This window comes from Salvelinus sp. IW2-2015, linkage group LG13 (genome assembly GCF_002910315.2).
Source record: "Salvelinus sp. IW2-2015 linkage group LG13, ASM291031v2, whole genome shotgun sequence".
Taxonomy (NCBI): Eukaryota; Metazoa; Chordata; class Actinopteri; order Salmoniformes; family Salmonidae; genus Salvelinus; species Salvelinus sp. IW2-2015.
The window spans coordinates 37,745,072-37,773,040 of NC_036853.1; the positions used below are offsets into that span (position 1 = coordinate 37,745,072).

The 27,969-nt window shown below is 42.7% G+C and overlaps 1 protein-coding gene across 1 annotated transcript in view; it reads left to right on the forward strand.

Moving 5' to 3' along the window:
• LOC111971240 (protein crumbs homolog 1-like) overlaps window positions 1-27,969 on the forward strand; it is a 48,091-nt gene that overhangs the window by 11,089 nt on the left and 9,033 nt on the right. Inside the window, 3 exon segments of the mRNA XM_023998019.2 lie at window positions 15,759-16,733; window positions 24,454-25,004; window positions 27,502-27,667. Of these exon segments, the coding sequence (XP_023853787.2) occupies window positions 15,759-16,733; window positions 24,454-25,004; window positions 27,502-27,667 (1,692 nt within the window).

Here is a 27,969-nt window from a genome sequence, read left to right on the forward strand (position 1 = left end):
CTGCCTCCAAGGGTGGAGTTGTCATGGACTACGTCTGCAAGCTTCTCGTTGCACCTGAAATGGTCCAGTTTCCAGGGAGACCACTATTGAAATCGAAAATTGGACGAGCTGCCAAAGGACCAGCCATGCCAAAATGGGGGCCCTGTGTCCGAATGTGTTGATGAGTAAAGAAGTTTTTGTGTTTGTGCTGAGAGAGAGATTTGTATTTTTTTTGTTGGAAGTTGAAACAAGAAACGCCTGCCAGAATGTTTGCTGGCATATCTTCCACTTTTTTACTGGAAAGTAAATTGGCACTGAAACTGAAAGATCTGCTAACTTTAAAAATTGTTTGGTTATCGTTCAGTGACAGCTTGCGGACTGGCTCTCAGGGACCACTTCAACTGGGCGGACCACTGTGAAACTCCTCTACCTCGGTTGCAAATCCCCAGCCATGTGTCAACAGCGCCACCTGTCTGAGAGGACGAGGAAACTATACATGTGACTGCTGGCCAGGTACGTACAGCTTACAGTGCACACGTTACAGAACCAGGAAAGCACTGTAGGCATTGTCATTTGTTTTCTTGAAATGGGCACCTGCAGCCCCTCTCTAGATGTCCCCTAAGAAGGTAGGAGAGTAAGGTGGAGAGTGAGGGAAATTACATTCTAAGAAACTTTGGTGAGAAGCGTGGTTGTTTCCTATGGTGATTTTTTGCATTCAAAAGCTTCCACAACTTCCTGGAAATAGTGCAGGAATAATTGCTTTGGTTTTTGGAACATTCTCAGCAACATTTAAGAACTTGACCAAAAAAAAAAAAAAAAATCTTGCGTTTCCTAAAGATTTCAGCAAATGGAATGGATTCCAATTTATTTTTTAATTTTAAGTATTATTTTTGAACACTAAATCGATTTTGGACATAGGGAATGTTGTCAAAAATTCAAGAAAACTTTCAAGGAAAAGGCAAACATCCTTTCTGGGGATTCAGTACTTCCCACAACATTCCACACAAGTGGTCCATGTGGTTCTTATTTCAATGTCATATTTTTACTACAGTCTGGGAACGTACTTCAAAAAATGGTGGGACTTAAAAACTGATGTTTCTCAGTTCAACCGGGACGTTTGCTACCTGTCAGACCTTTGCTGTTTTCAACTCTTAGAAGACACAGGGTGCTGATGAAAAGCTAGAAAAAGCCAAACTGACATTTACTCCTGAGGGTGCTGAACAGTTGCACCCTTTACAACCACTGTGAATTATTATTAAAATTTGGCCCTGCTTGTCAAACTATGACATCTTGGCCATTCTGTTATATCTCCACTCGGCACAAGCCAGAAGAGGACTGGCCACCCCTCATAGCCTGGTTCCTCTCTAGGTTTCTCTTAGCGTTCCGGCCTTTGCTAGGGAGTTTTTCCTAGCCCCACGCCTTCTTACACCTGCATTGCTTGCCGTTTGAGGTTTTAGACTGGGTTTTCTGCTAAGCAACTTTGTGAACATCAGCTTGATTGTAAGAAGGGCTTTATAAATACATTTTGATTGATTGATTGATTGATTACCTTGATTTCAGAGAATGAATGGGTTCTCTTTTTATGTCAGTTCTTGCCAATATTCTGAATGGTCAATAAGCACTCTAAAATTCGTGTTCTCAGAACATAAAGGAAAACTTTCCATGAAAAACCACAAAAACGTTAGCAACTTTCATTAGAATGATTCTTAGTGTTATTTAAAAACAATATCCATTATGTTCTCAATTATTGAGAAAGCTATCCATAAAATAAAAAAAAAACATTTTAACCTTTCGAACCATGTTCTAAGAATGTTTACTTAAAACATACATTCCGTTCGCAGAAACATTAAGAAAAACTTTCATATATACCACCACTTCCAATGCGCTTTTGTGACCAAGTGGGAGTGGGAATTTTACCACCAATAGAGTTAGATAGATGACTCTAGATTAATAATAAACCTATTTTTGGCATTGGCATTTGCCATTGTGTCTTCCACCATTTAAAGTAGTCAACTAGGGTAGGCGCCATTCCTATGGGTGAAGAAGGATACATGATTTCATCCGGCGTCATCAGGAGGGATCAGCCAATGGATATACACGTTTGAGCAAAACATTCCATAAACTTTGTAGGTGGCAGTAAATAGCCAACCCTTGGCTTTATACCTGTTCAAACACCCACTTCTAGCTGGCCATATGCACCCTTTCAGTATGTTTCCCAAACTCATAGAAGTAGTAAGGGAAAAAAATGGACACTTAAAAATGGAGATGGCCTTCAATGCTTGCTTGCACCATGCGCTCACCAAAAACATCATGGGAAAGGGTGATACCAAGTCGTTACAACCTAATGGTCAAGTAGAACCTAATGCATTGCAACTGAAATGTGTCTTTTACCGAATTAACCAAAACCCCTCTGAAATTCAATGCGGACATACATAAAGATTGATTTCTCTTATCATTTCTCTATTGTTTTCCACACCAAGAACTGGAGGTTAAATGATATTGGAATGGCCTTCAACTGGTAATTACTAGTGGGAAACTCTTACAATTCCCAACGTTTGTTACAAAAAACGTAGGCACTATAGTAACATTCAGAAACATTCCAAGAATGTTATTTAAAGACCCACTGCAGTCAAAAACATGATTTCCTGTGTTTTAGTATATAACAATGCACAAAAAAATATAAATTGCAAACATGGTTAAAGTGTGGTCAAATGTTTCATGAGCTGAAATAAAAGATCCCAGAAATTGTACATTATTTTTAATTTCCTCAAAATAGTTAGTGAAAACATTTCTCCTTTTCCAGATTAATCCATAACTGTGGCATATCAAGAAGCTGATTAAAAACAGCATCGAATGATTACACATTTGCACCTTGTGCTGCGGGACCAATATAAGGGCCACTCTAAAAATGTCAGTTTGTACAGCACAATTGCCACAGATGTCCTGAAGTTTCTAAGGTGGGTACAATTGGCATTGCTGACTGAGGAATTGTTCACCAAAGAGCTATTGCCATCTCCAACGCCGTTTTAGAGATTTTGTCAGTTGTGTCCAACGCGCCTCACAACCACAGACCACGTTGTATTTGGTCTGGGTTTGTGGCGAGCGGTTTGGGCTAAGCAACATTCTGGTGTGAAATTGGAGGGCGCGGCAATTTCAAATAACATATTCGTATTATGAAACACTTCATGAAACATACAAGTGTCGTATCATTTAAAAGCTTAACTTTACTTGGTATCTTAACTTGCGTTGTCAGATTTTCAAAAAAAAGGCTTGACGGCGAAAGCATACCATGCGAGTGTCTGAAGGGTCGGTCTTGCCCACATCAACATAATTTTTCAAAAACCAGTACAGGTTCACAAAATCCACAAATAGCGATAAAATACATCACCTTACCTTTTGAAGATCTTTTCCTCTGTTTGCGGATCCCAAGGGGTCCCAGCTACAACATGAATGGTTGTTCTGTTCGATTAAAATCCTTCTTATATCCCAAAACCTCTGTTTTAGTTGGCCGCCATTGCATTTCAGTAATCCACTCGTTCAACATGCAGACCCAAAGCGAGTCCAAAAGGCTACCGCTAAACTTCGTCCAAACAAGTCAAACGAGTTTCTATTTAATCCTTCAGGTAACTCTAAAATGTAAATAAACTAATAATTTTTCACACGGAAAGTTAGTATGTTCAATAAGAAAGGCAAATTCGTAAGCGTGCGCCGAAAAGAACTGATTGCCTCAGTGGTAACTTTACAAAAACTTCCAAATAATTGTTTTTTTTTCAAAAAAAAAGACTGTTGACATTCTAGTGGACAAAGCCCATTTTAGGGGATTGCCAATCTGGGCTGGACGGACAGTACATAGAATACAATAGGTTTACATAATAAGAGCCTGGAGCTCAAAAAAAACAATTCTTTGGTCAGATTTTCGCCTGCCATATCATTCTGGTTATAGTCTCAGACATTGTTTTAGCAGTTTTAGAAACGTAAAAGTGTTTTTCTAGCCAATTGCTACAAATTATATATTATATTTGCATATCCTGCTTTTCTGGACCTGAGTAACAGGCAGTTAATTTGGAGGATGTCAGTTCAGGCAGAAATTCTGAAAAAAGGGACCTAGCCCCTAACAAGGTTTTTGAACGAAGTGCTCCATTGTGGCATTGGATATGGTATTGGGCAAGGCATAAGGTACGGACCAAGAACAACAATTGCATTTTATCTATGGCAAGTTGAATTGCACAAGAGATACCCGTGATGAGATCCTTGGAGGCCCATTGTCATGCCATTCATCCACCGACATCTGCCTCATGTTTCACCCTTTTATAATGCACAAGCCCCATGTCACAAGGATCTGTACCACATTCCCGGAAGCTTTGAAAAATGACACACTTCTTCCATTGGGGCCTGCGATACTTCACCAGAATGTTCACAACATTGAACATGTCGGGGATGGCTCTGGATTGATGTTTTGCACGACAGCGTGTTCCAGTCCCCGCCAAATATCCAGCAACTTTTGCCACAGGCATTGAAGAGGGAGATGAGGCAACATTCCACATTGCCACAATTAACAAGCCTTTCTATGCGAAGGCAGATTTTGTTGCGCTTCATGACGCAAATGGTGCCACACCAGATACTGCACTGTTTTCTTGATCCACTCCCTACCTTTTTTTTAAGGTATCAGGACCAAACAGATGCATATCTGTATTTCCAGTCATGTGAAATCCATAGAATTAGGAAATTTAGTTGAATTGGACTGATTTCCTTATTATGAACTGTAACTCAGTTAAAATCTTTTAATTGTTGCATGTTGCATTTACATTTTTGTTCAGTTATTCTCCACACTATGAGGTTGCGAATAATATTGTTGAAAAAATACGGCAAATGCCCTTTTAGGTAGGAGCTGTTGAAAAAACAGCCTGAAATTACAGGCCTTTTGGTCACGAATCTTTCGCTCCCGGAACCAAAAAATGAAACCAAAAAAAAACCAACTGGTTCCACAACTTCCAATGAACCAAATGTGCTAGCTGGATGGAGAGAGCAAGAGGGAAAGAAGGATGAGCAAAAGAGGGGTAGGGGAAGAGAAAGAGAGGGGTTAGGGTATTGAAAAGAGCAGAGAGGCGGCGAGAGAGAGAGAGGAGATGAGAGAGAGAGGAGAGGAGAGGGCAGAAGGAATGAGAGTTTCACAATGTTGGGGAATTGTATTGTTAATCTTTATATAATACAGAGCGTGTGTGTGTGTTGTGTTGTGTGTGTGGTGTGACTTCTTGTGTGTGTGTGTGTGTGTGTTTGTGTGTGTGAAGACTGTGTGTGTGTGTGTGTGTGTGTGTGTGTGGTGTGATTTAGCGAGAACGGTGTGTGTTGTGTGTGTGTGTGTTTCTATCCCCTCTATATGCGTTCAACTCTGGCTGTGTCGCTGTTCAGGTTTCAAGGGTTGTCAGTGGATGTGGATGTGAGTCAGTTGCAGTGCCAGGCCCCTGCTCTCTATGTTGGGCTGGTGTATTTAGAGCTGTCCTGCATAGCCTGTATGGCTTCAGAAGGCCTTCTTGCTTCCAGGCACCACTACACCCACAGGCACGCTTGCAGGGATTCATATGCAGCTACCAAACAGGAAACCAACAGTAATGTCCCATAGAAACATTTATGAACTGTCAAAACTTTGTCCACGCCGTTCAAATTCACTGGGTGCTTGCATGATTCTATGCAATCCCTAAACCCAAATTAGGGCATGCTCATTTAAAATGGGAAAACCATTTAAGTATTGAATCATGGCATATTGGTCCAGCCTTAGTATTTAGGGCACGCCAAGAGTCAATATTCAGCTCTCCAGTTTGATAAACTTATTTATGGACAAGGTACCAAGCATGTGTATGTATGGTTGTGCTTGGGCGGTTTATTTACAGTTTTTCACCATTCACACTCTTCTTTTTACAAAAGAGGAATATTCTAGTTGCCCCTGCTGCTTACACAAAGCTGTGATCTGCTCCTGTAAGCTCAGCACGTAAGGACTAGCTGGCTGCGTCTCCCAACACTGTTCTATAATTACTCCCTAGCAGTCACCAGTCCCACCACCTCTGTTAAAATGGCACTTAATTGCATAGTGTTTAAATCCTGCAGGGATCTGGCTTTTTCCCCAGACTCCTGCCTGCCAGTAGGACTCAGCACTGTGTTTAGTTGTGGCATGGCTGAAGACGAGACAAGGGACTGCCGCGACACCCCTGATGACCTATGGTCACAATGAAGATTGTTTACCACACCAGTGGGAGTTCACATCTTGGTCGTGCGTGCAATTACTGGTGGGCAAAAACTTCGTAAACCAACGCAATGCTGAAAGTGAAGTATGGGATTTCGAGGGCATTTCTATTGCTAAAATTGCACGTATTGGTTACATGGTTTCTTTGTGCTTTATGTATGGTGACTATGTGTTTTCAGTGACAATGCATGGCTTGTAAGGATTTGCTATACAATCTCATTGAGAGTTAAATTGGAATGTTAAGTGATAATGGTTGATCGTCATCGTGTTTTAAAGCTTCCATCTTTTCCTGTGTGTTGTTTAAACTGGATAGAGAAAATATCTTAGTCTAGTAAAATTTTGTTGTGCTATGCGTTTCTCTGTATATAAGATTGAATGGGTTCTATTGGCCTGAATAGAACCATGGTGACTGTATTTTACCACTAAACATATGCTATATTAACTTCTCTGCGCTACGGATCCCTTTTACGGGCATCATTTCCTAAACAACGCTTGAATTGCAGGGGCAAAAATGACAAAAAAAATATTTATAATCATGCAAATCACAAGTGAAGAATATACAAAACCACAGCTTTAGTCTTGTTGTTTAATCCACCTATCAGTGTCTCAGATTTGAAAATATATGCTTGACAGACGAAAGAAATCTCAAGCGTTTGTGCAGTGTAATCAATCAATCTAGAACAGCTAGCCCCAATATTACTTGTAGCTTGGTCACGAAAGTCAGAAAAGCAATAAATTAATCGCTCTACCTTTGATATCTTCGGATGTTGCACTCACTGAGACTCCAGTACACAATAAATGTTATTTTTGTTTCGATAAATATTAATTTTAGTTAACAAAAAAACGCCATTTGGGTGCGGCGTATGTTCAGAAAACAATAGCCTCGTTCGGTCCTGAAAGCCAGGGAAGGAAAATCCCAAAAGTTATCAGATTTCAAAGAAATATTACAAAAATATTTCATAAATTCCATTCAATCACAAGTGAAATATACCAGAAAACACCAGCGTTAGCTTGGTTGTTAATCCACTTATCATGTCAGATTTTGAAAATATTGCTTTGCAAACGAAAGCCAAATCTAAAGCTTTTTTGGTGAGTGTAATTCAAATCAATGCCTAGAACAGTTAGCCTTTAATATTAGCTTGTTAGCTTGTCACGAAAGTCAGAAAAGCCATAAAATTATATCGCTTACCTTTGTTAATCTTCGATGTTGGATGTTTGCACTCACGAGACTCCCAGTTACACAACAAATGTTATTTTTGTTCGATAAATATTKCTTTTATAACAAAAAAACGCCATTTGGGTTGCGCGTTATGTTCKGAAAACCAAAGCCTCGTTCCGTTCGACGAAAATTCCAAAAAGTATCCGTAATGGTCGTAGAAACATGTCAAATGTTTTTTTAATCAATCCTCAGGTTGTTTTTAACAAACATAATCGATAATATTTCAACCGGACCGTAACCTACTCAATAAGAGAGAAAAAGAAAATGGAGAGCTACCCTCTCGCGCGTAGAAACTTATCAGAGGACACCTGACTACTTTTGAAAAATCTCGCTCATTTTTCAAAATAAAAGCCTGAAACTATGTCTAAAGCCTAGTCACAGCCTGATGAAGCCATTGGAAAAGGAATCTGGTTGATACCCCTTTAAATGGAAGAAAGACGGGCCAGGAAACAGATAAAAAATTAAATAATCACTTCCGGGTTAGATTTTCTCAGGTTTTCGCCTGCAGAATCAGTTTTGTTATACTCACAGACAATATTTTGACAGTTTTGGAAACTTTGGAGTGTTTTCTATCCTAATCTGTAAATTATATGCATATTCTACGATCTGGACCTGAGAAATAGTCAGTTTACCTTGGGAACGTTATTTAAAATTTAAAACAATCTGACCCCTAGCGTCAAGAGGTTAAGAATAGATGCTTATGGTTTCAGAACCTATACTATTCTTTTTCTGAGATCAAATGGAATTGAAAACTATACATGGACATTTTACTTTACTTTTAATTTGACTTAATCCTGATGTGACATACACTAATCTATATCAACGTTGACACTGCCAGTTGTTCCATCAAACTCCCGACTACTATCCAATCAAAGCCACATTGACATTATCCCACCCCTGGTTAGCCACTATTGGCTTAAAAAGCCAAACGTAACACAATATCTGCCAATTAATTACCAGCATAATTTCCCCTCTGTCTTGTCATGACTGTCCTTTGAGAACCCGAATGGGTCAGATCAGCTTGGCAATGGATGGCAGTAACCAGACCCTCTCTCACCCACAGAGGGGAGGAGGGAGCTGCTGGGGGGTTGACAGTTCACACCCTGTTGTAAATTAAAGGAGAGGAGATCTAGGGTCTCCCTCTCCAAAATACACAAAGGAATGCGCTTTGTCTCCAGAGACTTTCCCCGCTGAAACTTTAACACGTTCAAAAGCGAATACTGGAACAATATTTCTAACATTAACGTGGGGAATGGTCAGATGTGATCTAAAGAATAATAATGTCATATGGGATGTTATTTTAAAAGTGTTATAAAGGAAATACTTTAACTTAAAGTATATACACTACATTTACGAAGTCTCAATCCTTAAAGTTGTATATAAAATATGAACAATTATGAACGTTTTTTTGTTAAGATAGGAATGTGATTTTAGGAGCCAGGAGAGAGAATTTGTCTCCTATAAACTTTGCAGAGTAAGTAGCCACGCCCCAAGTGAGGTCAGTCTGACGAAACKGTCCCTTTCGACCAGAGTGCATAAAAGGATGGGTAAAGAAATTAACATTTAGACCAGAATTTCTCCAGGCTGCAGCTGCGTGTGTAAAGTGGTTTGAACTCTGAATACCAACACGACATGGAGAAGAAAACTCCCCTCTCAGACAGTCACTGGTACAGCTGATTAGAAAAAAGTATCTAGAAAAGTTAATTTAATTGGYACCATTCTACTACCCTTCACACCATCCTATTCTACTACTTTTCTCAAATCACTGTAGTATGCTACTCTCATCACCCAATGGGAACCATCGATACGGCTGGCTAGCCTATCATCAAAGGAGCATCATCCAGAGTGAACAACAGTAGACGAGACAGGTCTGGACCCCTTTCGGACAACCAGAGCCTTAAAAGCGTGCCGCTGAAAGACCCATCACCCTTCCTAAGGAGGGCTGGTTCTGACAGAGACCCACAGCGAATTAAGGCATTTCAACGTAAATACATTCATGATTTCTTACTCCAAACMMGRGGCAAAGTATATGATTACTGTGAGAATAGTTTCTAAAATGTATCAACGATAAGAGTATTTTTGTCTCTATCTCTCTCCATGTCGTTGTGTAACAAGCCGCCATATGTTGTGTCAGTCTGCTAGGGACCTTTTCCTAATGTATGTGTATGTTATCCTGTGTTATCATTTAGTTAGTTAGTAAATAAATAATTAAACACGTTTGTGTAGTACTAAATCATAAGTAAGGCTGGGGGTTTTGCAGATGCAAGGAGGTTACGACTGTTCAGAATGATGAWATGATAAGAGGTTATGATTAATACGTTGACTGTTTTATGGATGTGATAGGTAAGGATCTTTAGAGTTTAATTCGGGAGATGATAACTCTTTTAAAAAATGCTCCCGTGGTCCCCCGAATCCTTTAATTAAACATAGTTAGTTCATTGGATAAATAACAGTCATCAGATTAATGAAAGTAAAGTCACAACGGTCTGTTTGGTGCACGTGTTTGTCTATCCATAATCCGTATGTAGCCAGTTAGCGATGCTAATGATAACTGGGATCTTGAGGGTAGAAAGAAAGACTTTCCACAAAAACCATCTCAATTAAATGTAAACTGCAAAGTCCCACTGAGCATAAACTGGTTGAATCAATGCACGTGTCACGGCCGTTGAATGAAGAGGACCTAGGTGCAGCGTGGTAAGCGTACATATTACTTTATTTATATGACGCCGACAAAAACAACAAACAATCCAAAACAACCGTGAAGCTAAAGGCTATAGTGCCAACAAACAAAYACAACCTCCCACAAAGACAGGTAGGAAAAAGGGCTACCTAAGTATGGTTCTCAACGATAGCTGTCCCTGATTGAGAACCCTACCCGGCCAAAACATAGAAATACAAATAATAGAACATAGAATACCCACCGCAAATCACACCCTGACCAAACCAAATAGAGACATAAAAAGGATCTTTAAGGTCAGGGCGTGACAGCACGTCATAAAATGTTTTTTATGTGATGACGTTAAAACGACGTGGAAAACGTAAGGGAATAATCAACCTAAGGGAATTTCATATTTTTTTCACCCAATTTCTACGTTGATTTCACGTTCGTTGACATCTCAACCAAATGTAAATCAAAACCAGACATTGGACTGACGTCTGTGCCCAGTGGGTAGGCTTACCTGACGCCTGCTCCCGCTTTTCCTCTCTGGCGCTCGAGGGCACCAGACTGCCTATCATTAAACATACCTGTCCCTTCGTTACGGGCACCTGCGCCTCCATGGATCCACCTGAACTCCATCATGATTTGATTGCCTGCCCTTTATCGGTTTGTTTTTCTTTTTCTTTTTATTGGCCAGTCTGAGATATGTCTTTTTCTTTGAAACTCTGCCTAGAAGGCCAGCATCCCGGAGTCGCCTCTTCACTGTTGACGTTGAGTCTGGTGTTTTGCGAGCCCACCTGGGCAAGAAAAACCTATTTAATGAAGCTGCTAGTTGAGTACTTCTGTTTCTCAAACTAGACACTCTAATGTACTTGTCCTCTTGCTCAGTTGTGCACCGGGGCCTCCCACTCCTCTTTCTATTCTGGTTAGAGACAGTTTGCGCTGTTCTGTGAAGGGAGTAGTATACAGCGTTGTACCAGATCTTCAGTTTATTGGCAATTTCTCGCATGGAATAGCCTTCATTTCTCAGAACAAGAATAGACTGACGAGTTTCAGAAGAAASGTCTTTGTTTCTAGCCATTTTGAGCCTGTAATCGAACCCACAAATGGTGATGCTCCAGATASTAAACTAGTCTAAACAAGGCCAGTTTTTTTTGCTTCTRTAATCAGCACAACAGTTTTCAGCTGTGAAAGTACGGACGAAAAGTCCAAAAAGTTATATTACAGTCCGTAGAAACATGTCAAACGAAGTATAAAATCAATCTTTAGGATGTTTTTAACATAAATCTTCAATAATGTTCCAACCAGAGAATTCCTTTGTCTGTAGAATTGCAATGGAACAGTGCTCGCTCTCACGTGAACGTGCGAGATGGGCTCGTGGCTCTCTGGCGGGCCTCTGACTCATTCCCCTCTCATTCGCCCCCACTTCACAGTAGAAGCATCAAACAAGGTTCTAAAGACTGTTGACATCTACTGGAAGCCTTCGGAAGTGCAATTTGACCCCATAGACACTGTGTATTCAATAGAGTTGAAAAACTACAACCCTCAGATTTCCCACTTCCTGGTTGGATTTTMTTCTCAGGTTTTTGCCTGCCATATGAGTTCTGTTATACTCACAGACATCATTCAAACAGTTTTAGAAACTTCAGAGTGTTTTCTATCCAKATCTACTAATTATATGCATATTCTAGCTTTTATGGCTGAGTAGCAGGCAGTTTAATTTGGGCACGCTTTTCATCCAAAATTCCCAATGCTGCCCCCTACCCTAGTGAAGTTAAAGTGATTCTACTTGTTTCCAACGTGTTCCCTGAAGGAATACACACAAGATAGACAAAACAAAACAACCGTAATCCCTCTGCATCACATAGCATAAAATAACTAAATAACTAAAAATAACAATATACAGGAAAATTTACTATATATACATCATAAATCAATACGTTGGGCCAGAAACCGAAAGGTCGCTGGTTTGAATCACCCAGGTGAAAATCTGTCAATGTGCCCTTGAGCAAGGCACTTAACCCTGCTTTGCTCCTGTAAGTCACTCTGGATAAYAGCATCTGTTAAATGTCTAAAATGTAAATCTATATCATTATTAATAAAACTGTATAACAGATAACGTGCCCACGGGGCCAAACCTCTGCCTTCACATTTCAGATCAAGATTACTTTAATGGTCAAAAATCCTAAATTTKTCTTCTATTTTTAACCCAAACCCTCCGAAAGAGACACATACAGATGTCGGATCTTAACTTGATCACTCTTTTGTTGCTGAGAATTTTCTTTATGTTTTCTGAAATGCAGCTATGCACATCAACAACCAACGTTTTATGTAACTTAATGACACAAGATAGATATTGGTCTTCACTAGGCTACGACATACAAGTGTCTAGTGTATCCTAAGGTTATGAATGAACTCAAAATGTAGTTRACTCGTGGCCTGGTGTGGATTAGTGGTTAGGGCCGCTGCCTTCAGAGCACACATATAGGCCTTACGTGTGGTTACCTAGGTTACTCCATTAGCTCACATCAAAAACTTGTCAAACACAATTTTCTTGTCCGCTTGCTTTAGTCAATTACAAAACTACATTTAAGACAAGTACAACAAGTCTAAAGATTACTTTTCAACATTGCCTGCGCCTGAGCGTTCTCACTGCTTAGAAAAACGTAATGTTGTAGGGCTTCCCTCATACTGTACCTCTTTTCATGACGGTGCTAGCAGCCACGTGACCAACACAAACAAACGGACTATACAGATACAAGTAGTGAGTGGAGTTACTAAACGGACTATCCACCTCATTTTCAAACGCTTTCAAAACTCGGAAGCCAAACGTGGAAACTATGGATACAACTTTCTCTGCGCTSTCGCATTATCATAATTAATATGCGCACCACTAGAAGTCTCTGCATTAGCATGTTTCTGTTAGCCGATACATCCTGAAAAATAGTGTAGGCTACCTATGATTTCGTTAGGCCCATGTGATACTTTTWTTTAGCCTTGAGCTTATGAATTATGGGCTAATATGCATACGCTTCTAGTTTAGGCTATATGCTACAACCCAAGCATGTCAGTCTTTGTTTMGTTGCGCAATTACGCACCTAATAACGCAATGAATTCATTTTTTGGGGGGGTGGCTATGGCACTCCACGAACAGTGTTGCCTACCCCTGGGCTATAGGCTATGCAAGCCTCTCCTCATAGGCCATTCCTCTTCTCGTAAAGTTCAAGGAAAAGCTATAGGAAATGTATTTGTATAWTTTTTTATACTAGGCCTATTCAGCACTGAGCTCGTTCTTCAGGGTCTCTGCTTTTTGCTGCCACTAGATGTAGAAGAAGTGTGTTTCAACACTAATCTTAGGAATGGAACACCCTGGATGTCACGATCATCGTATGAGAGAGACCAAGGTGCAGCGTGGTATGCGTACATTCTCTTTAATGAATGAACACTGAACAAAAACAACAAAAACAACTAACGAAACGTGAAGCTATACAAATAGTGCAGACAGGCAACTAAACATAGACAAGATCCCACAACTAACAATGGGGAAATGGCTACCTAAATATGATCCCCAATCAGAGACAACGATAAACAGCTGTCTCTGATTGGGAGCCATATCAGGCCAACACAGACATACAAAACCTAGATGACCCACCCTAGTCACTATCACGCCCCAACCAACACAGAGAAAAAACAGCTTACTATGYTCAGGGCGTGACACTGGATAAAAACTTGTTTTTAAGTCTTATTTGATAGTGAGGGACACATTCAACCTGACAATTTATCAATTTGTTCCTAGAGATTATGAAAATGCCTCTGTTGACGTTAAACGTTTTTTGGGTGAATCCAAATAGTTTACAGTTGGTTAATGAAGGACTCCAGGCTATGGATCTTTTCACAACTAGTCATCTGTAACACTAAAAGTAAAAYTCAATATTGTTAATGTKAATGGTAATTTAAATGGCTAGTTGCAGGACGAATCTGCAAGCTTACCTGTCATGTCCACAACAATGGAGCAGCAGACCAAGCAATATGCGAGAGGAGGCCAATTATTCTGGTCYGTGTCAAATTCATTTATTTATTTTATTTAACCTTTATTTAACTAGGCAAGTCAGTTAAGAACAAATTCTTATTTACAATAACGGCCTACCAAAAGGCAAAAGGCTTCCTGCGTGGATGGGGAATGGGATTTAAAATTGAAATAAGTTCAATAAAAATATAGGACAAAACAAACATCACAACAATTAATTTATCAGGTACTGAGGCGATCGATTCTGTTACTTGTTATTCGTGTGAGATATTTCCATTTTGGGATAGACATTCACTGAATTGCTAGTACTAGTTGCTCATTCTGCTACAGTGGTTACAAATGTCTCGCTCTCGGTGGAATGTGAATGCATTATCACATGATACTGCCTTCTAATCCCTTCCCAAAGGGCAGTAACCTACTGGAAAAGTGCTACCTACTAAGGTAGGTGCCTTTGGATGCAGATAGGAAGCAGCTTTTGTATTTTGGATAATAACAGTATGCTACACCAACATTAGTTTCCATTCATACAAAGTGTCAAAACAAGTGCCCAGCACTGGGCATGAACTTGTGATGCTCGAAGCCAAAAGCATGCTGCTCAGACCACTGCAGTTGACAATGCAGGGTATTAGAATACGTGATGGTATGAGGTCGGTTGGTTTGCAGAGCCTTCCCCAAACCATAGAGCCCTAGGTACGGTATTGCATTGTATAGTCCACAAACACTGCTTCAAATCCTCCTTAACTTCTTTGAGGTAGGGGGCAGTATTTTCACATCCGGATGAAAAGCGTGCCCAGAGTAWACTGCCTGCTACTCAGGCCCAGATGCTAGGATATGCATAGTATTAGTAMATTTGGATAGAAATCACTCTGAYGTTRCTAAAACTGTTTGAATGATGTATGTGAGTATAACAGKACTCATATGGCAGGCAAAAACCTGCGGGGGCTGCCACACTGGGCAACGGGGGAGCTGTTGTTGTGGGGGATTAAGTGCCTTGCACAAGAGCATCTAGGATTTGAGCTCAGTAGCCCAATTGCTACTGTAGCTCACTTCCCACCATATATTTCCCGTCGGACCCAGGGTTCAAACTGGCAACCTTCCAGTTGCTGTTTCACCTCTCTAACCACTAGGCTAACTGCCACCAATGATGGAGCAGAGGCATAAATGCCATAAATACCTGTCAGTGACAAAGGTGTCGAAGTTGACCTGACAAGATGTCGAGGATGATGAGGTTCAGCTCAGAGATGGCATCATGGGGTATATGACACCGCAGGCAGCTTCCTCTAGTCTAGAACTTAACGTCACACCAATATAGACTATACACAGCACATAAACAACACATATATAGGGAAGGTTAACATGTCTCCAGTAAGAAGTAATAGTGTAGTCATGTACTATAATAAGTTACATACATTATTCATGATTCATAATAGACGATAGTGCTTTCAAAGATGAGGAGAATAAGTATGTTTTCTGACCTGAAATAGCAGGAAAGGTGAAGAGTGAATAATTCCCACCTGGGAGCAGCGCTTAGAGAAAAAGTTATAACGTCACTTAATTTCCACACCTTCACAGACTAAGCTGTACCAATCATAGTATCATTGACCCACATCATCATCCAGTCTCCCTTCCCTTCCAGGTACCCTTTGTGATGAGGTAGTGGACATGTGCAACCTCAGCCCTTGTGAGAACGGGTCTCAGTGTCAGAGCCTTGTGGGGGGCTATATGTGCCACTGCTCCCAGCAAAACCTCGATGAGTTCCTGTATGGGGGCCAGAACTGCAGCGAAGCGTTGGTGGGCTGCGAGGGCCATGAGTGTCAGAACCAGGGCTCATGCTCTCCGTTCCTAAGCGACGGGTATCATGGCTACTCCTGCCACTGCCCCCCGGGCCACACCGGGCTTCTCTGCCAGACCCCCACAGCCTTCTCCTTCGAGCAGAGCGGCTACCTATTATTGCAGAGCCCCATGATATCAACAGAGGCCTCCTGCAACATCACCCTGAGTTTCCGGACAGTGCTGCCCAGGGCCGTCCTCTTCCAGCGGGGCAGTGGAAGGCTGGTCCTGGGTCTGGAGCTGCTGGGGTGCCATCTGAGACTCAGCGTGAGGAGGAAGGCCTCGGTTGGGGGAAGGGCAGAGGGAGAGGCCCTGCAACTTAGCCAGACACTGGAGCTCCCCCTTAACGTGACTGATGGGAGGTGGCACTCTGTGGAGGCCATGCTGGGGAACYGCCTACTCAGCCTCAGGCTCCTGGATGGCGGGGTCTGTCAGGAACAGGACTGTGAGAGGGAAGCCCAGGTCGCAGGCACTCTGGCTGGGACAGAATCTCCAGAGTCTCCCCTCCAGAACACCTTCATCGGTGGGGTGGTGGAGGAAGGTGTGGTTTTGGTCCCGGTCCCGGCCTTCATCGGCTGTCTGCGGGACATGTTTGTGGATTCCCAGCTGGTGGTTCCGGGGGAGTGGCTGAGCGACTCGGCAGTGAACATGACTATAGGCTGCAGCCACAGAGACAGATGCCAAGACAGCCCCTGTCAGAACAGAGGACAGTGCACCAACCTGTGGCAGAGCTACCAGTGCCGGTGCCCCCGGCCATATGAAGGCCAGGACTGCGCTGAGGGTAAGAATGGAGGAATGAGTGGACAGAGTGGATGGGGATGCTGAGTATAAGATATAGTCGAGATCTCCTTTAATTTCAAGAGTTCATTTTTGTCCATTACATGCATAGCTACGTACCGGCATAGCTACGTACCGGCGGGGTGGGGGTGGGGGGGGAGGGGGTTGTATATCAGCTTTAATATTACAGATAGATTGTGACTTCCATCAATGTTACTGTCTGCATAATTAACAATCCCCCATATATATTTTTTGTAAACACAGTGCATTCGGAAAGTATTCAGACCCCTTGACTTTTTCCACATTTTGTTACGTTACAGCCTTATTCTAAAATTGATTAAATCGTTTTTTCCCCTCATCAATCTACACACAATGCCCCATAATGACAAAGCAAAAACTGGTTTTTAGAAATGTTTGCAAATGTATTAAACATAAAAAACAGAAATTTGACAATAAAATAAGTATTCAGACCCTTTACTCAGTTCGTTGTTGAAGCACCTTTGGCAGCTATTACAGCCTCGAGTCTTCTTGGGTATCACGCTACGCTAGGCACACCTGTATTTGAGGAGTTTCTCCGATTCTTCTCAGCTCTGTCAGGTTGGATGGGGTGCATCGCTGCACAGCTATTTTCAGGTKTCTCCAGATATGTTTGATCGGGTTCAAGTCCGGGCTCTGGCTGAGCCACTCAAGGATATTCAGAGACTTGTCCCGAAGCCACTCCTGCATTGTTTTGGCTGTGTGRTTAGGGTCATTGTCCTGTTGGAAGATGAASCTTCAARCCAGTCTGAGGTCCTGAGTGCTCTGGAGTAYGTTTTCATCAAGGATCTCTCTGTACTTTCCTCCYTTCATCTTTCCCTCGATCCTGTCTACTCTCRCAGTCCCTGCCACTGAAAAACATCCCCACAGCATGATGCTGCCACCATCATGCTTCYCCGTACGGATGGTGCAGGGTTTCATCCAGATGTGACACTTGGCATTCAGGCCAAAGAGTTCKATCTTAGTTTCATCAGACCAGAGAATCTTGTGTCTCGTGGTCTGAGAGTCCTTTAGATGCCTTTTGGCAAACTCCAAGCAGGCTGTCATGTAACTTTTACTGAGGAGTGGCTTCCGACTGGCCACTCTACCATAAAGGCCTGCTTGGTGGAGTGCTGCAGAGATGGRTGTCCTTCTGAAAGGTTCTCCCTTCTCCACAGAGGAAGCCTGTAGCTRTTTCAGAGTGACCATCGGGTTCTTGATCTCCTCCCTGACCAAGGCCCTTCTCCCCGATTGCTCAGTTTGGCCGGGCGGCCAGCTCTAGGAAGAGTCTTGGTGGTTCAAAACTTTTTCCATTTAAGAATGATGGAGGCCACTGTGTTCTTGGGGACCTTCAATGCTGCAGACATTTTTTGGTACCGTTCCTCAACACAATCCTGTCTCGGAGCTCTACAGACAATTCCTTTGACCTCATGGCTTGGTTTTTGCTCTGACATGCACTGTCAAGTATGGGACCTTATATAGACAGCTTTTTAAATCCTGTCCAATCTATTGAATTGACCACAGGTGGACTCCAATCAAGTCTTAGAAACATCTCAAGGATGATCAATGGAAACAGGATGCACCTAAGCACAATTTAGAGTCAGCAAGATGGCACCAACAGAGATGGTCGTCTCGCTTCGAGTCCTTAGAAAACTATGCAGTTTTTTTTTTAAATGTATTATTACATTGTACATTGTAACCCCAGAAAATCTTAAGGGTTATTACATACAGCCGGGAAGAACTATTGGTTATAAGAACGACGTCAACTTAACAACATTACGACCAGGAATACAACTTCCCGAAGCGGATACTTCATTCGGACCACCACCCAGGACATTGGATCTAATCCCAGAGGCCGACCCAAAACAACGTCGCRGCAGYAGAGGTAGACGGAGCGGCCTCCTGGTCAGGCCTCGAAGGCGTGCACYCCGCCCAKCTCTTCCCGAGTATARTACTCGCTAATGTCCAGTCTCGAGACAACATGGTGGATGAAATTAGGGCAAGGGTTGCCTTCCAGAGAGACATCAGAGATGGCCACCATTGTTCCTGTTCCCAAGAAAGCTAAGGTAACTGAGCTAAACGACTACCGCCCCGTAGCACTCACTTCCGTCATCATGAAGTGCTTTGAGAGACTAGTCAAGGACCATATCACCTCCAACCTACCTGACACCTTAGGCCCACTCCAATTTGCTTACCGCCCCAATAGGTCCACAGACAACACAATCGCAACCACACTGCACACTGCCCTAACCCATCTGTACAAGAGGAATACCTATGTGAGAATGCTGTTCATCAACTACAGCTCAGCATTTAACACCATAATACCCTCCAAACTCGTCATCAAGCTCGAGACCCTGGGTCTCGACCCCGCCCTGTGCAGCTGGGTACTGGACTTCCTGACGGGCGCCACCAGGTGGTGAGGGTAGGTAATAACATCTCACCCCGCTGATCCTCAACACTGGGGCCCCCAAGGGTGCATTCTGAGCCCTCTCCTGTACTCCCTGTTCACCCACGACTGCGTGGCCATGCACGCCTCCAACTCAATCATCAAGTTTGCAAACGACACTACAGTGGTAGGCTTGATTACCAACAACGACAAGACGGCCGACAGGGAGGAGGTGAGGGCCCTCGGAGTGTGGTGTCAGGAAAATAACCTCACACTCAAGTCAACAAAACAAAGAGAATGATTGTGGACTTCAGGAAACAGCAGAGGGAGCACCCCCCTATCCACATCGACGGGACAGTAGTGGAGAGGGTAGTAGTTCCTCGGCGTACACATCACGGACAAACTGAATTGGTCCACCACACAGACAGCGTTGTGAAGAAGGCGCAGCAGCGCCTCTTCAACCTCAGGAGGCTGAAGAAATTCGGCTTGTCCACAAAAGCACTCACAAACTTCTACAGATTCACAATCGAGAGCATCCTGTGGGCTGTATCACCGCCTGGTACGGCAACTGCTCCGCCCACAACCGTAAGGCTCTCCAGAGGGTAGGAGGTCTGCACAACGCATCACTGGGGGCAAATTACCTGCCTCCAGGACCCCTACACCACCCGATGTCACAGGAAGGCCATAAAATCATCAAGGACAACAACCACCCGAGCCACTGCCTGTTCACCCCGCTATCATCCAGAAGGCGAGGTCAGTACAGGTCATCAAAGCAGGGACAGAGAGACTAAAAAACAGCTTCTATCTCCAAGGCCATCCGACTGTTAAACAGCCACCACTAACATTGAGTGGCTCTGCCAACATACTGACTCAACTCCAGCCCACTTTAAGTAATGGAAATGGATGGAAATTATCAAAATGTATCACTAGCCACTTTAAACAATGCCACTTAATATAATGTATATGTATATACTGTACTCTATATCATCTACTCATCTTGCCATCTTTTAGTAAATACATGTATGTTTACATACCATACATTACCCATCTCATATGTATATACTGTACTCGATACCATCTACTGCATCTTGCCTATGCCGTTCTGTACCATCACTCATTCACATATCTTTATGTACATATTCTTTATCCCTTTACACTTGTGTGTATAAGGTAGTAGTTGTGGAATTTATAGGTTAGATTACTCGTTGGTTATTACTGCATTGTCGGAACTAGAAGCACAAGCATTTCGCTAACTCGCATTAACATCTGCTGTGACAAATAACATTTGATTTGATTTTAACATCCTCTGTTTCACGGAAACATGGCTCTCTCAGGATACTGTTTGTCGGACGTCGGTAAAGCCACCGGGTTTCTTCATGCGTCGCGCTCACAGAAATAAACATCTCTCTGGGAAGAAGAAGAAGGGTTGTATGCTTCATGTTTAACGACTCATGGTGTATTCATAACAACATACAGGAACTCAAGTCCTTCTGTTCACCTGACCCATAATTCCTTACAGTCAAATGCCGACCACATTATCTCCCAGGAGAATTCTTGCCAGTTATCGTCACAGCTGTGTATATACACCCTCAAGCAGATACCATAACGGCCCTCAAGGAACTTCAGTGGACTCTAAACCATGTATCCTGAGGCTGCATTTTTTGTAGCTGTTTATTTTAACAAAGAAAATTTGAGAACAAGGCTACCTAAATTCTATCAGCATATTGATTGCAGCACTCGTGCGGYCAATACACAATCGCGATGTATACAAGGACTATACAAGCCCCCCCTCTCCTTTTCCATGGCTGACGTGAGTAAGGCATTTAAACGTGTTAACCCTCGCAAGGCTGCTGGKCCAGACGGCATCCCTAACCYCATCCTCAGAGCATGCGCAGACCAGCTGGCTGGTGTGTATACGGACATAATCAATCCCTATCCCAGTCTGCTGTCCCCACATGCTTCAAGATGGCCACCATTGTTCCTGTACCCAAGAATGCAAAGATAACTGAACTAAATGACTATCGCCCAGTAGCACTCGCTTGTGTCATCATAAAGTGCTTTGAGAGACTATTCAAGGATCATATCCCCTTCAACTTTCCTGCCACCCTAGACCCACTTCAGTTTGCACACCACCGCAACAAGTCCACAGACAATGCAATCGCCATCACACTGCACACTGCCCTATCCCATCTGGACAAGAGTAATACCTATGTAGGAATGCTGTTCATTGACTACAGCTCAGCATTCAACCCATAGTACCCTCCAAGGTCATCATTAAARTGGAGGCCCTGGGTCTCAACCCCGCCCTGTGCAATTGGGTCCTGGACTTTCTGATGGGCCACCCCCAGGTGGTGAAGGTAGGTAACAACATATCCACTTCGATGACCCTCAACACTGGGGCCCCACAAGGGTGTATGCTCAGCRGCCTCCTGTACTACCCTGTTCACCCATGACTGCGTGGCCATGCATGCCTCCAACTCAATCATCAAGTTTGCAGATGACACAACAGTAGTCGACTCCTGTAGTGTGAGTGGACTGAGRAATCCTTACTACTCTCTACACCTGCCTCTTCTACCTCTACTCTGTCCCCTTCTTTCACCTGCCCTACCCTGTCCTTTGCCCATGCATACCCAGTCCTGCCTTTCCCTGCTCTGCACACAGCCATGCCAACCTCAGGAGGCTGAAGAAATGTGGCTTGTCACCTAAAACCCTTTCAAACTTTTACAGATGCACAATTGAGAGCATCCTGTCGGGCTGAGTCACCGCCTGGTACGGCAACTGCACCGCCCTCAACCTCAAGGCTTTCCAGAGGGTGGTGCGGTCTGCCAACTACCTGCCCTCCAGGACACCTAGAGCACCCGATGTCACAGGAAGGCCAAAAAGATCGTCAAGGACAAGAACCACCTGAGCCACTGCCTGTTCACTCCGCTACCATCCAGAAGGCGAGGTCAGTAKAGGTGCATCAAAACTGGGACCGAGAGACTGAAAAACAGCTTCTATCTCAAGGCCATCAGACTGCTAAACAGCAATCACTAACTCAGAGAGGCTGCTGCCTACATAGACTCACTTGTTTCTTAAAACAATTATACCGTCTATTGCATCTTGAGTATGACGCTCGGCCATTGCTCATTCATATATCTATATGTACATATTCTTATTCCATCCCTTTAGATTTGTGTGTATTAGGTAGTTGTTGGGGAATTGTTAGATTACTTGTTAGATATTACTGCACTGTCAGAACTAGAAGCACAAGCATTTCGCTACACTCGCATTAACATCTGCTAACCATGTGTATGTGACCAATACAATTTGATTTGATTTTGATTTGACTCTCATAGCTAAGGGTCTGAATACTTATGTAAATATTTAAGTTTTTTATTTTAAATAKATTTCCAAAAATGTCTAAAAACCTGTTTTTGCTTTGTCATTATGGGGTATTGTGTGTAGATTGAGGATTAAAAAACATATTTAATCAATTTTAGAATAAGGCTGTAACGTAGCAAAATGTGGAAAKAGGGAAGCGGTCTGAGAATACTTTCCGAATGGTCTGTATATAACATTCTATTGGTCGTAATATTTATTTATAATAATTTAAATTGAAAATTACGTTTTGAATTAAGCTTCATTCATAAACCATATGCCATGGAATCGGTACATCAAAAAACTCTTCCCAACTAATTTGCAATCTATATGGCACAGCTGTCAGTTTTTTGGTCCTTAAATTAAAGTGGTATGCCTTTTTTTTATCACAATTTTCTTTAACCAAATMTGTTCTTTAGTGCAGGGCTGACAGACAAGTTCCTTACTTTCTCRTCCTTTCACTTGTCTCTTTCATTTTTGCGGTAATGCTGCAATTAGTTGGRTGTAATTTTGAGTAGAGCAGACATTTCCATATATTTTGTCCAATTTATGATATKATTTACAAAAATTATACAAAAAATATTTATATAAATATATATATTGTATTTTTTAAATGTATTTGTTATATTTGTTCTGTCTTTTCTGGTGGATTAAACTGAAATTGCAACCAACTTCCTGTGACTTGTTTTAAAAATAGTGATATTTTGGAGATTATTTCATTTTCAAATAACTGAAAGTTAGAGGTTATAATCTAAATAAATGTAAAAAGGCCATTCTTGAACATGGGGTGAGACATTCTTACTAATCTGCTGGAGAAGAGGTTCGAATTTAAGTATACATTTTGTGTGACTGAAGCCTTCAGTGAAAGGTCTAATGCTTTAATATTTAATKAAAAATGAAACAATTCTGCCCTCCAAAGTCATTCATTACATAAGGTAGAACATCCTTAGTCGACCTACATAATAGAGAGAGCGTAGAGCAGACCAGTCAGAAGTCACAGTGAGAGATCAGCTCCCTGAATGGATTAAAGGAGAGGGAGAAAATCTGTGTTGGATACAATGAGGTATCCTTACAAGGACGCAGCAGCGCTTACGACACTTACAATAGTTACACAATACAAACAAAAATTAATTTGCAACCATAGTCACACAAATGTCAGTCAGGSTACAGACCCTGGTAAGTCATTTTGATTCTTTCTTTTCAGAGAGGGATATTAATAACCAATTGCCAATTGCAGATTAACCAATTGCAGATTAGTAATCTGGCAGTACCCAAGAAAAGACACACAGAAACACAAACGCTGCACACACATGCTGAGATCTAGAGTTAAACTACTGCTATCCTAGATGGTATGGATAATTCAAGCCCTTTGCTCTTAAATGCATGCAGATCACCAACGTGTGTGTGTGTCTTTATGTAATACGCGTGCGTGTGTATGTGCTTGATTTTGGGGATGTGCAAGCAACGTGTGTGTGTCTCTGAAAGTAGATTCACAAGGATGTGGGGCAATTAACACACTATTACCCCCCTGCCTTATTTAATTACAGCACCTGTAGCCTGCTATCTGCTATTGGAATGGGAAGTGGGTGACAATGAGAGATTACATTTGTTCTGTGTCTATGCACCTGTGTGTATGTGTGGCATGTGGAAAAAGGCAGACAGTGCAGGCTGTGAGTGCTATCTTAGACAGATCAGAGTGTGTACTAGATGAGTGTTGTCTGGGCTGCGTCTGTAKCATGGGAACATATGGGCTACTGGCTGCTTACCACACACAATATAACATAGACTTCTTGGACAGTGAGCGAAAAAGTCATACCACTAGAAGTTGTATTTGGTATTTTTGCCACACAAAACAAATGCATAATTTTTACTATTTGGGAACCAGGAGTTGAAACCGTGAATATGTTATAATAAAACAATTACCCTCCTCTTCTGTCCTCTCCCTCCCTGTCCTTCTCTGTAGAGTATGAGACGGCCCGCTTCGGCAATGAGGACTCTCAGAGCTACGCCGTTTTCACCATCACAGATGATGCAGGAAGTGACATCACTGTCTCCCTCTTTCTGCGCACACACCGCCACGCTGGCCTCTTGTTGGTGCTCGCCAATAGCACCAGCCAATACCTGCGCCTGTGGCTGGATGAGGGACGGGTCAGAGTTCAGCTCCATAACTTTGAGACCTTGACCAGTGAGAGTGTGGTTAACGACGGGGACATCCACTTTGTGAGCGTGGTGGTGGACCGTGAGCATATGGTCCTATACGTGGCCAACCAGAAGCAGGGCTCGGTGGAGGTCAGGACGACGGACAGTCAGATGGGGGATGTGGTGTATGTGGGGGGTCTGGCAGAGCAGAAGGCGTCATCAGCATTCGGGGGCTACTTTAAAGGCTGTATCCAGGACCTGAGGATCAACAGTGAGAGACTGCAGTTCTTCAGGCTGGACACCACAGTGACGTCATACCCTCTGGTGCTCATGGCTAATGTCACGGCGGGCTGCGCTGGGGTCGACTCCTGTAGTGTGAGTGGACTGAGCATCCTTACTACTCTCTACACCTGCCTCTTCTACCCCTACTCTGTCCCCTTCTTTCACCTGCCCTACCCTGTCCTTTGCCCATGCCATACCCAGTCCTGCCTTTCCCTGCTCTGCACACAACCATGCCTTGCCCCTGCCCTACCAATTATGCCCCAATGTCAGACTACCCTGCCCCTTCTGATCCATTCTCAGCCTTCATTATCTTACTCGCCATCACTGCGTTTGACAGCCACATATGGCACCAATCCCACACAATCAAATTAAATTGTGTTTAAGGGTGAGGTTTAGGGTGTTAATTGGAAATGCTGTTACGTACTTAACGTGAAGTAGAGAAGACGAAAGAGACAAGAAGACAGGGAGACAATAAGGAACTGCCAACTGTTAGGGTGTGTTTACACAGGCAGCCCAATTCTGATATTTTGCCAAATGATTGAATTGATTGGTCAAATGARCAATTAGAGGAAAAGTTCAGAATTGGGCCGCCTGTGTGAACGCAGCCATAGGGCTCAGTTAGGATCAGTGCTAGGGCTAGATTACTTGACTAAAGCWCTTGACTCCATTTAATAACATAGGCCGTAATGGCTTAATGTCCTCCATCTCACGAGGTTCGCACCAAGTAATTGAGGTGCTTAAAGTACTTGAATTTAGAACTCTGAAGTTYGTACTTGAAAAATACTTGAATTCAAAAGAGAGGAGAAGAGAAAATGATCAAATACGTTAATATGAAAAATATTAGAAAAATGTATTGGTCTTGTGAATTAATTTCCAGGCAGACTACCAAGTTTTATTTCCTCACGTGTTTCGGCTCTGGTTGCCAGGCGAGCTCGCTCATTCCACTCACACTGCCACTCAGCCAGGCAGGTACAAAACTGACTGATTAGGCACCGCCAAACATCACATCGATAACTAAAATGCCAGGCAAATGTAGATTTGACCCTGCCTGGCAGTATAAATGGGTTACGCCAGACCCAACATTTTGTTACGTCACAGCCTTATTCTAAAATTGGTTAAATAAATGTTTTCCTCATCAATCTACACACAATATCCTATAATGACAAAGCAAAGCAAAAAAAAATAAAAATAAAGCATAAATTCCTTATTTACATAAGTATTCAGACCCTTTGCCAAAGACTAGAAATTGAGCTCAGGTGCATCCGGTTTCCATTGATCATCCTTGAGATCTTTCTACAACTTGATTGAAGTCCACCTATGGTAAATTCAATTGATTGGACATGATTTGGAAAGGCACACACCTATCTATATAAGGTCCCACAGTTGACAGTGCATGTCAGAGATGCGCTCTGAGATGTGATTGTGTCGAGGCACAGATCTGGGGAAGGGWACCAAAAAATGTAAGCAGCATTGAAGGTCTCCAAGAACACAGTGGCCTCCATCATTCTTAAATGGAAGACATTTGGAACCACCAAGACTCTTAGAGCTGGCAGCCCGGCCAAACTGAGCAATCGGGGGTCTGGCATTCTCTGGATTTATGGTGCTTTCATGACAATTGGGAACTCGGAAAAAAACAAGATTGAATCATGATGTCAGTGATCTTCAGGCCGGAGCTCTAGAAAGATGGCGGAGTTGGAATTCCGAGTTGGATGACCGTTCAAAATGTATTTTCCTAGTCGGAACTCAGTTCCAGTTGTTTGAAGTCACTGAAGTCTGAGATTTCCCAGTTCCAAGTTTCCAGTTGTTTTGAACACGGCAGAAGTCATGCTGGATTGACAGCACGGCCAATGTATTCAACCTTTTCTGGCCCATCGTGTTGAATTCTTATCCTTTTAAGCTTGGAAAAGAAACCCTTAAACCCAGACTTAGGCCACACACCCACTCCACTGAATAGCAGGCTAATGATTGCTTTGCAACCTTTACAGTTAGTCACTGATTCCTTCCAAACCACTCATTGTTGAATTTGCGATTTTGTCACACAACACAACGCCACAGAAGTTTTGAGGGAGCGTGTAATTGGCATGCTGACTGCAGAAATGTTTACCAGAGCTGTTGCCAGATAATGAKATTTTTATTTCTCTACCATAAACTGCCTCCAATGTCATTTTAGAGAATTTGGCATTACATCTAACCGGCCTCACAACCGCAGACCACATGTATCCACACCAGCCCAGGACCGCCACATCTGGCTTCCTCACCTGCGGGATCGTCTGAGACCAGCCACCCAGACAGCTGATGAAACTGAGGAGTATTTCAGTCTGTAATAAAGGCCTTTTGTGTGGAAAAACTCATTCTGATTGGCTGGGCCTGACTCTCCAGTGGGTGGGCCTGGCTCCCAAGTGGGTTGGCCTAAGCCCTCCGAGGCTCACCGATGGCTGCGCCCCTGCCCAGTCATGTGAAATCCATAGATTAGAGCCTAATGAATTTAGGAATTATAAAAGATAACCTGAATGTCCCTATATCCTTTAGTAGTAGTAATAATAATAATAATAATATTAATAAACTGTATTTTTTTTCTCTCCCTCTCCAGAGGAACCCTTGTCAGAACGGGGGGATGTGCTACCCCATGTGGGACGACTTCACGTGCACCTGCCCCCACAACACTGCAGGGCGGCACTGTGAGAAGGTCAAGTGGTGTGAGCTAGCCCCCTGCCCCGCAAAGGCGGAGTGCCGCACCCTCAACCAGGGATACGAGTGTGAGTCATTCTTCCCTAAATCTGCCKGTCGGTCTGTGAGGTAGGACTGGGATTAGGACAGATTAGCCTGTGGTTGTATTAGTGATGATTTACGTGGCCGTCTGTCTGCCCTGTCACCCCTATGATTAGCAGTCCTGGAATGAAGACAGAAACAACACTGTCACTCAGAAAAAGCAGAGGAGACAGTGTCATTGTCTGCCCATCACACATTTGTTCATCATTCAGCCTTTTTGTGGTTGATTTTCTATTTATTTGTTAATGTATATTTTTTTATTGCTTTATTACTACTTTTATTCTATGGT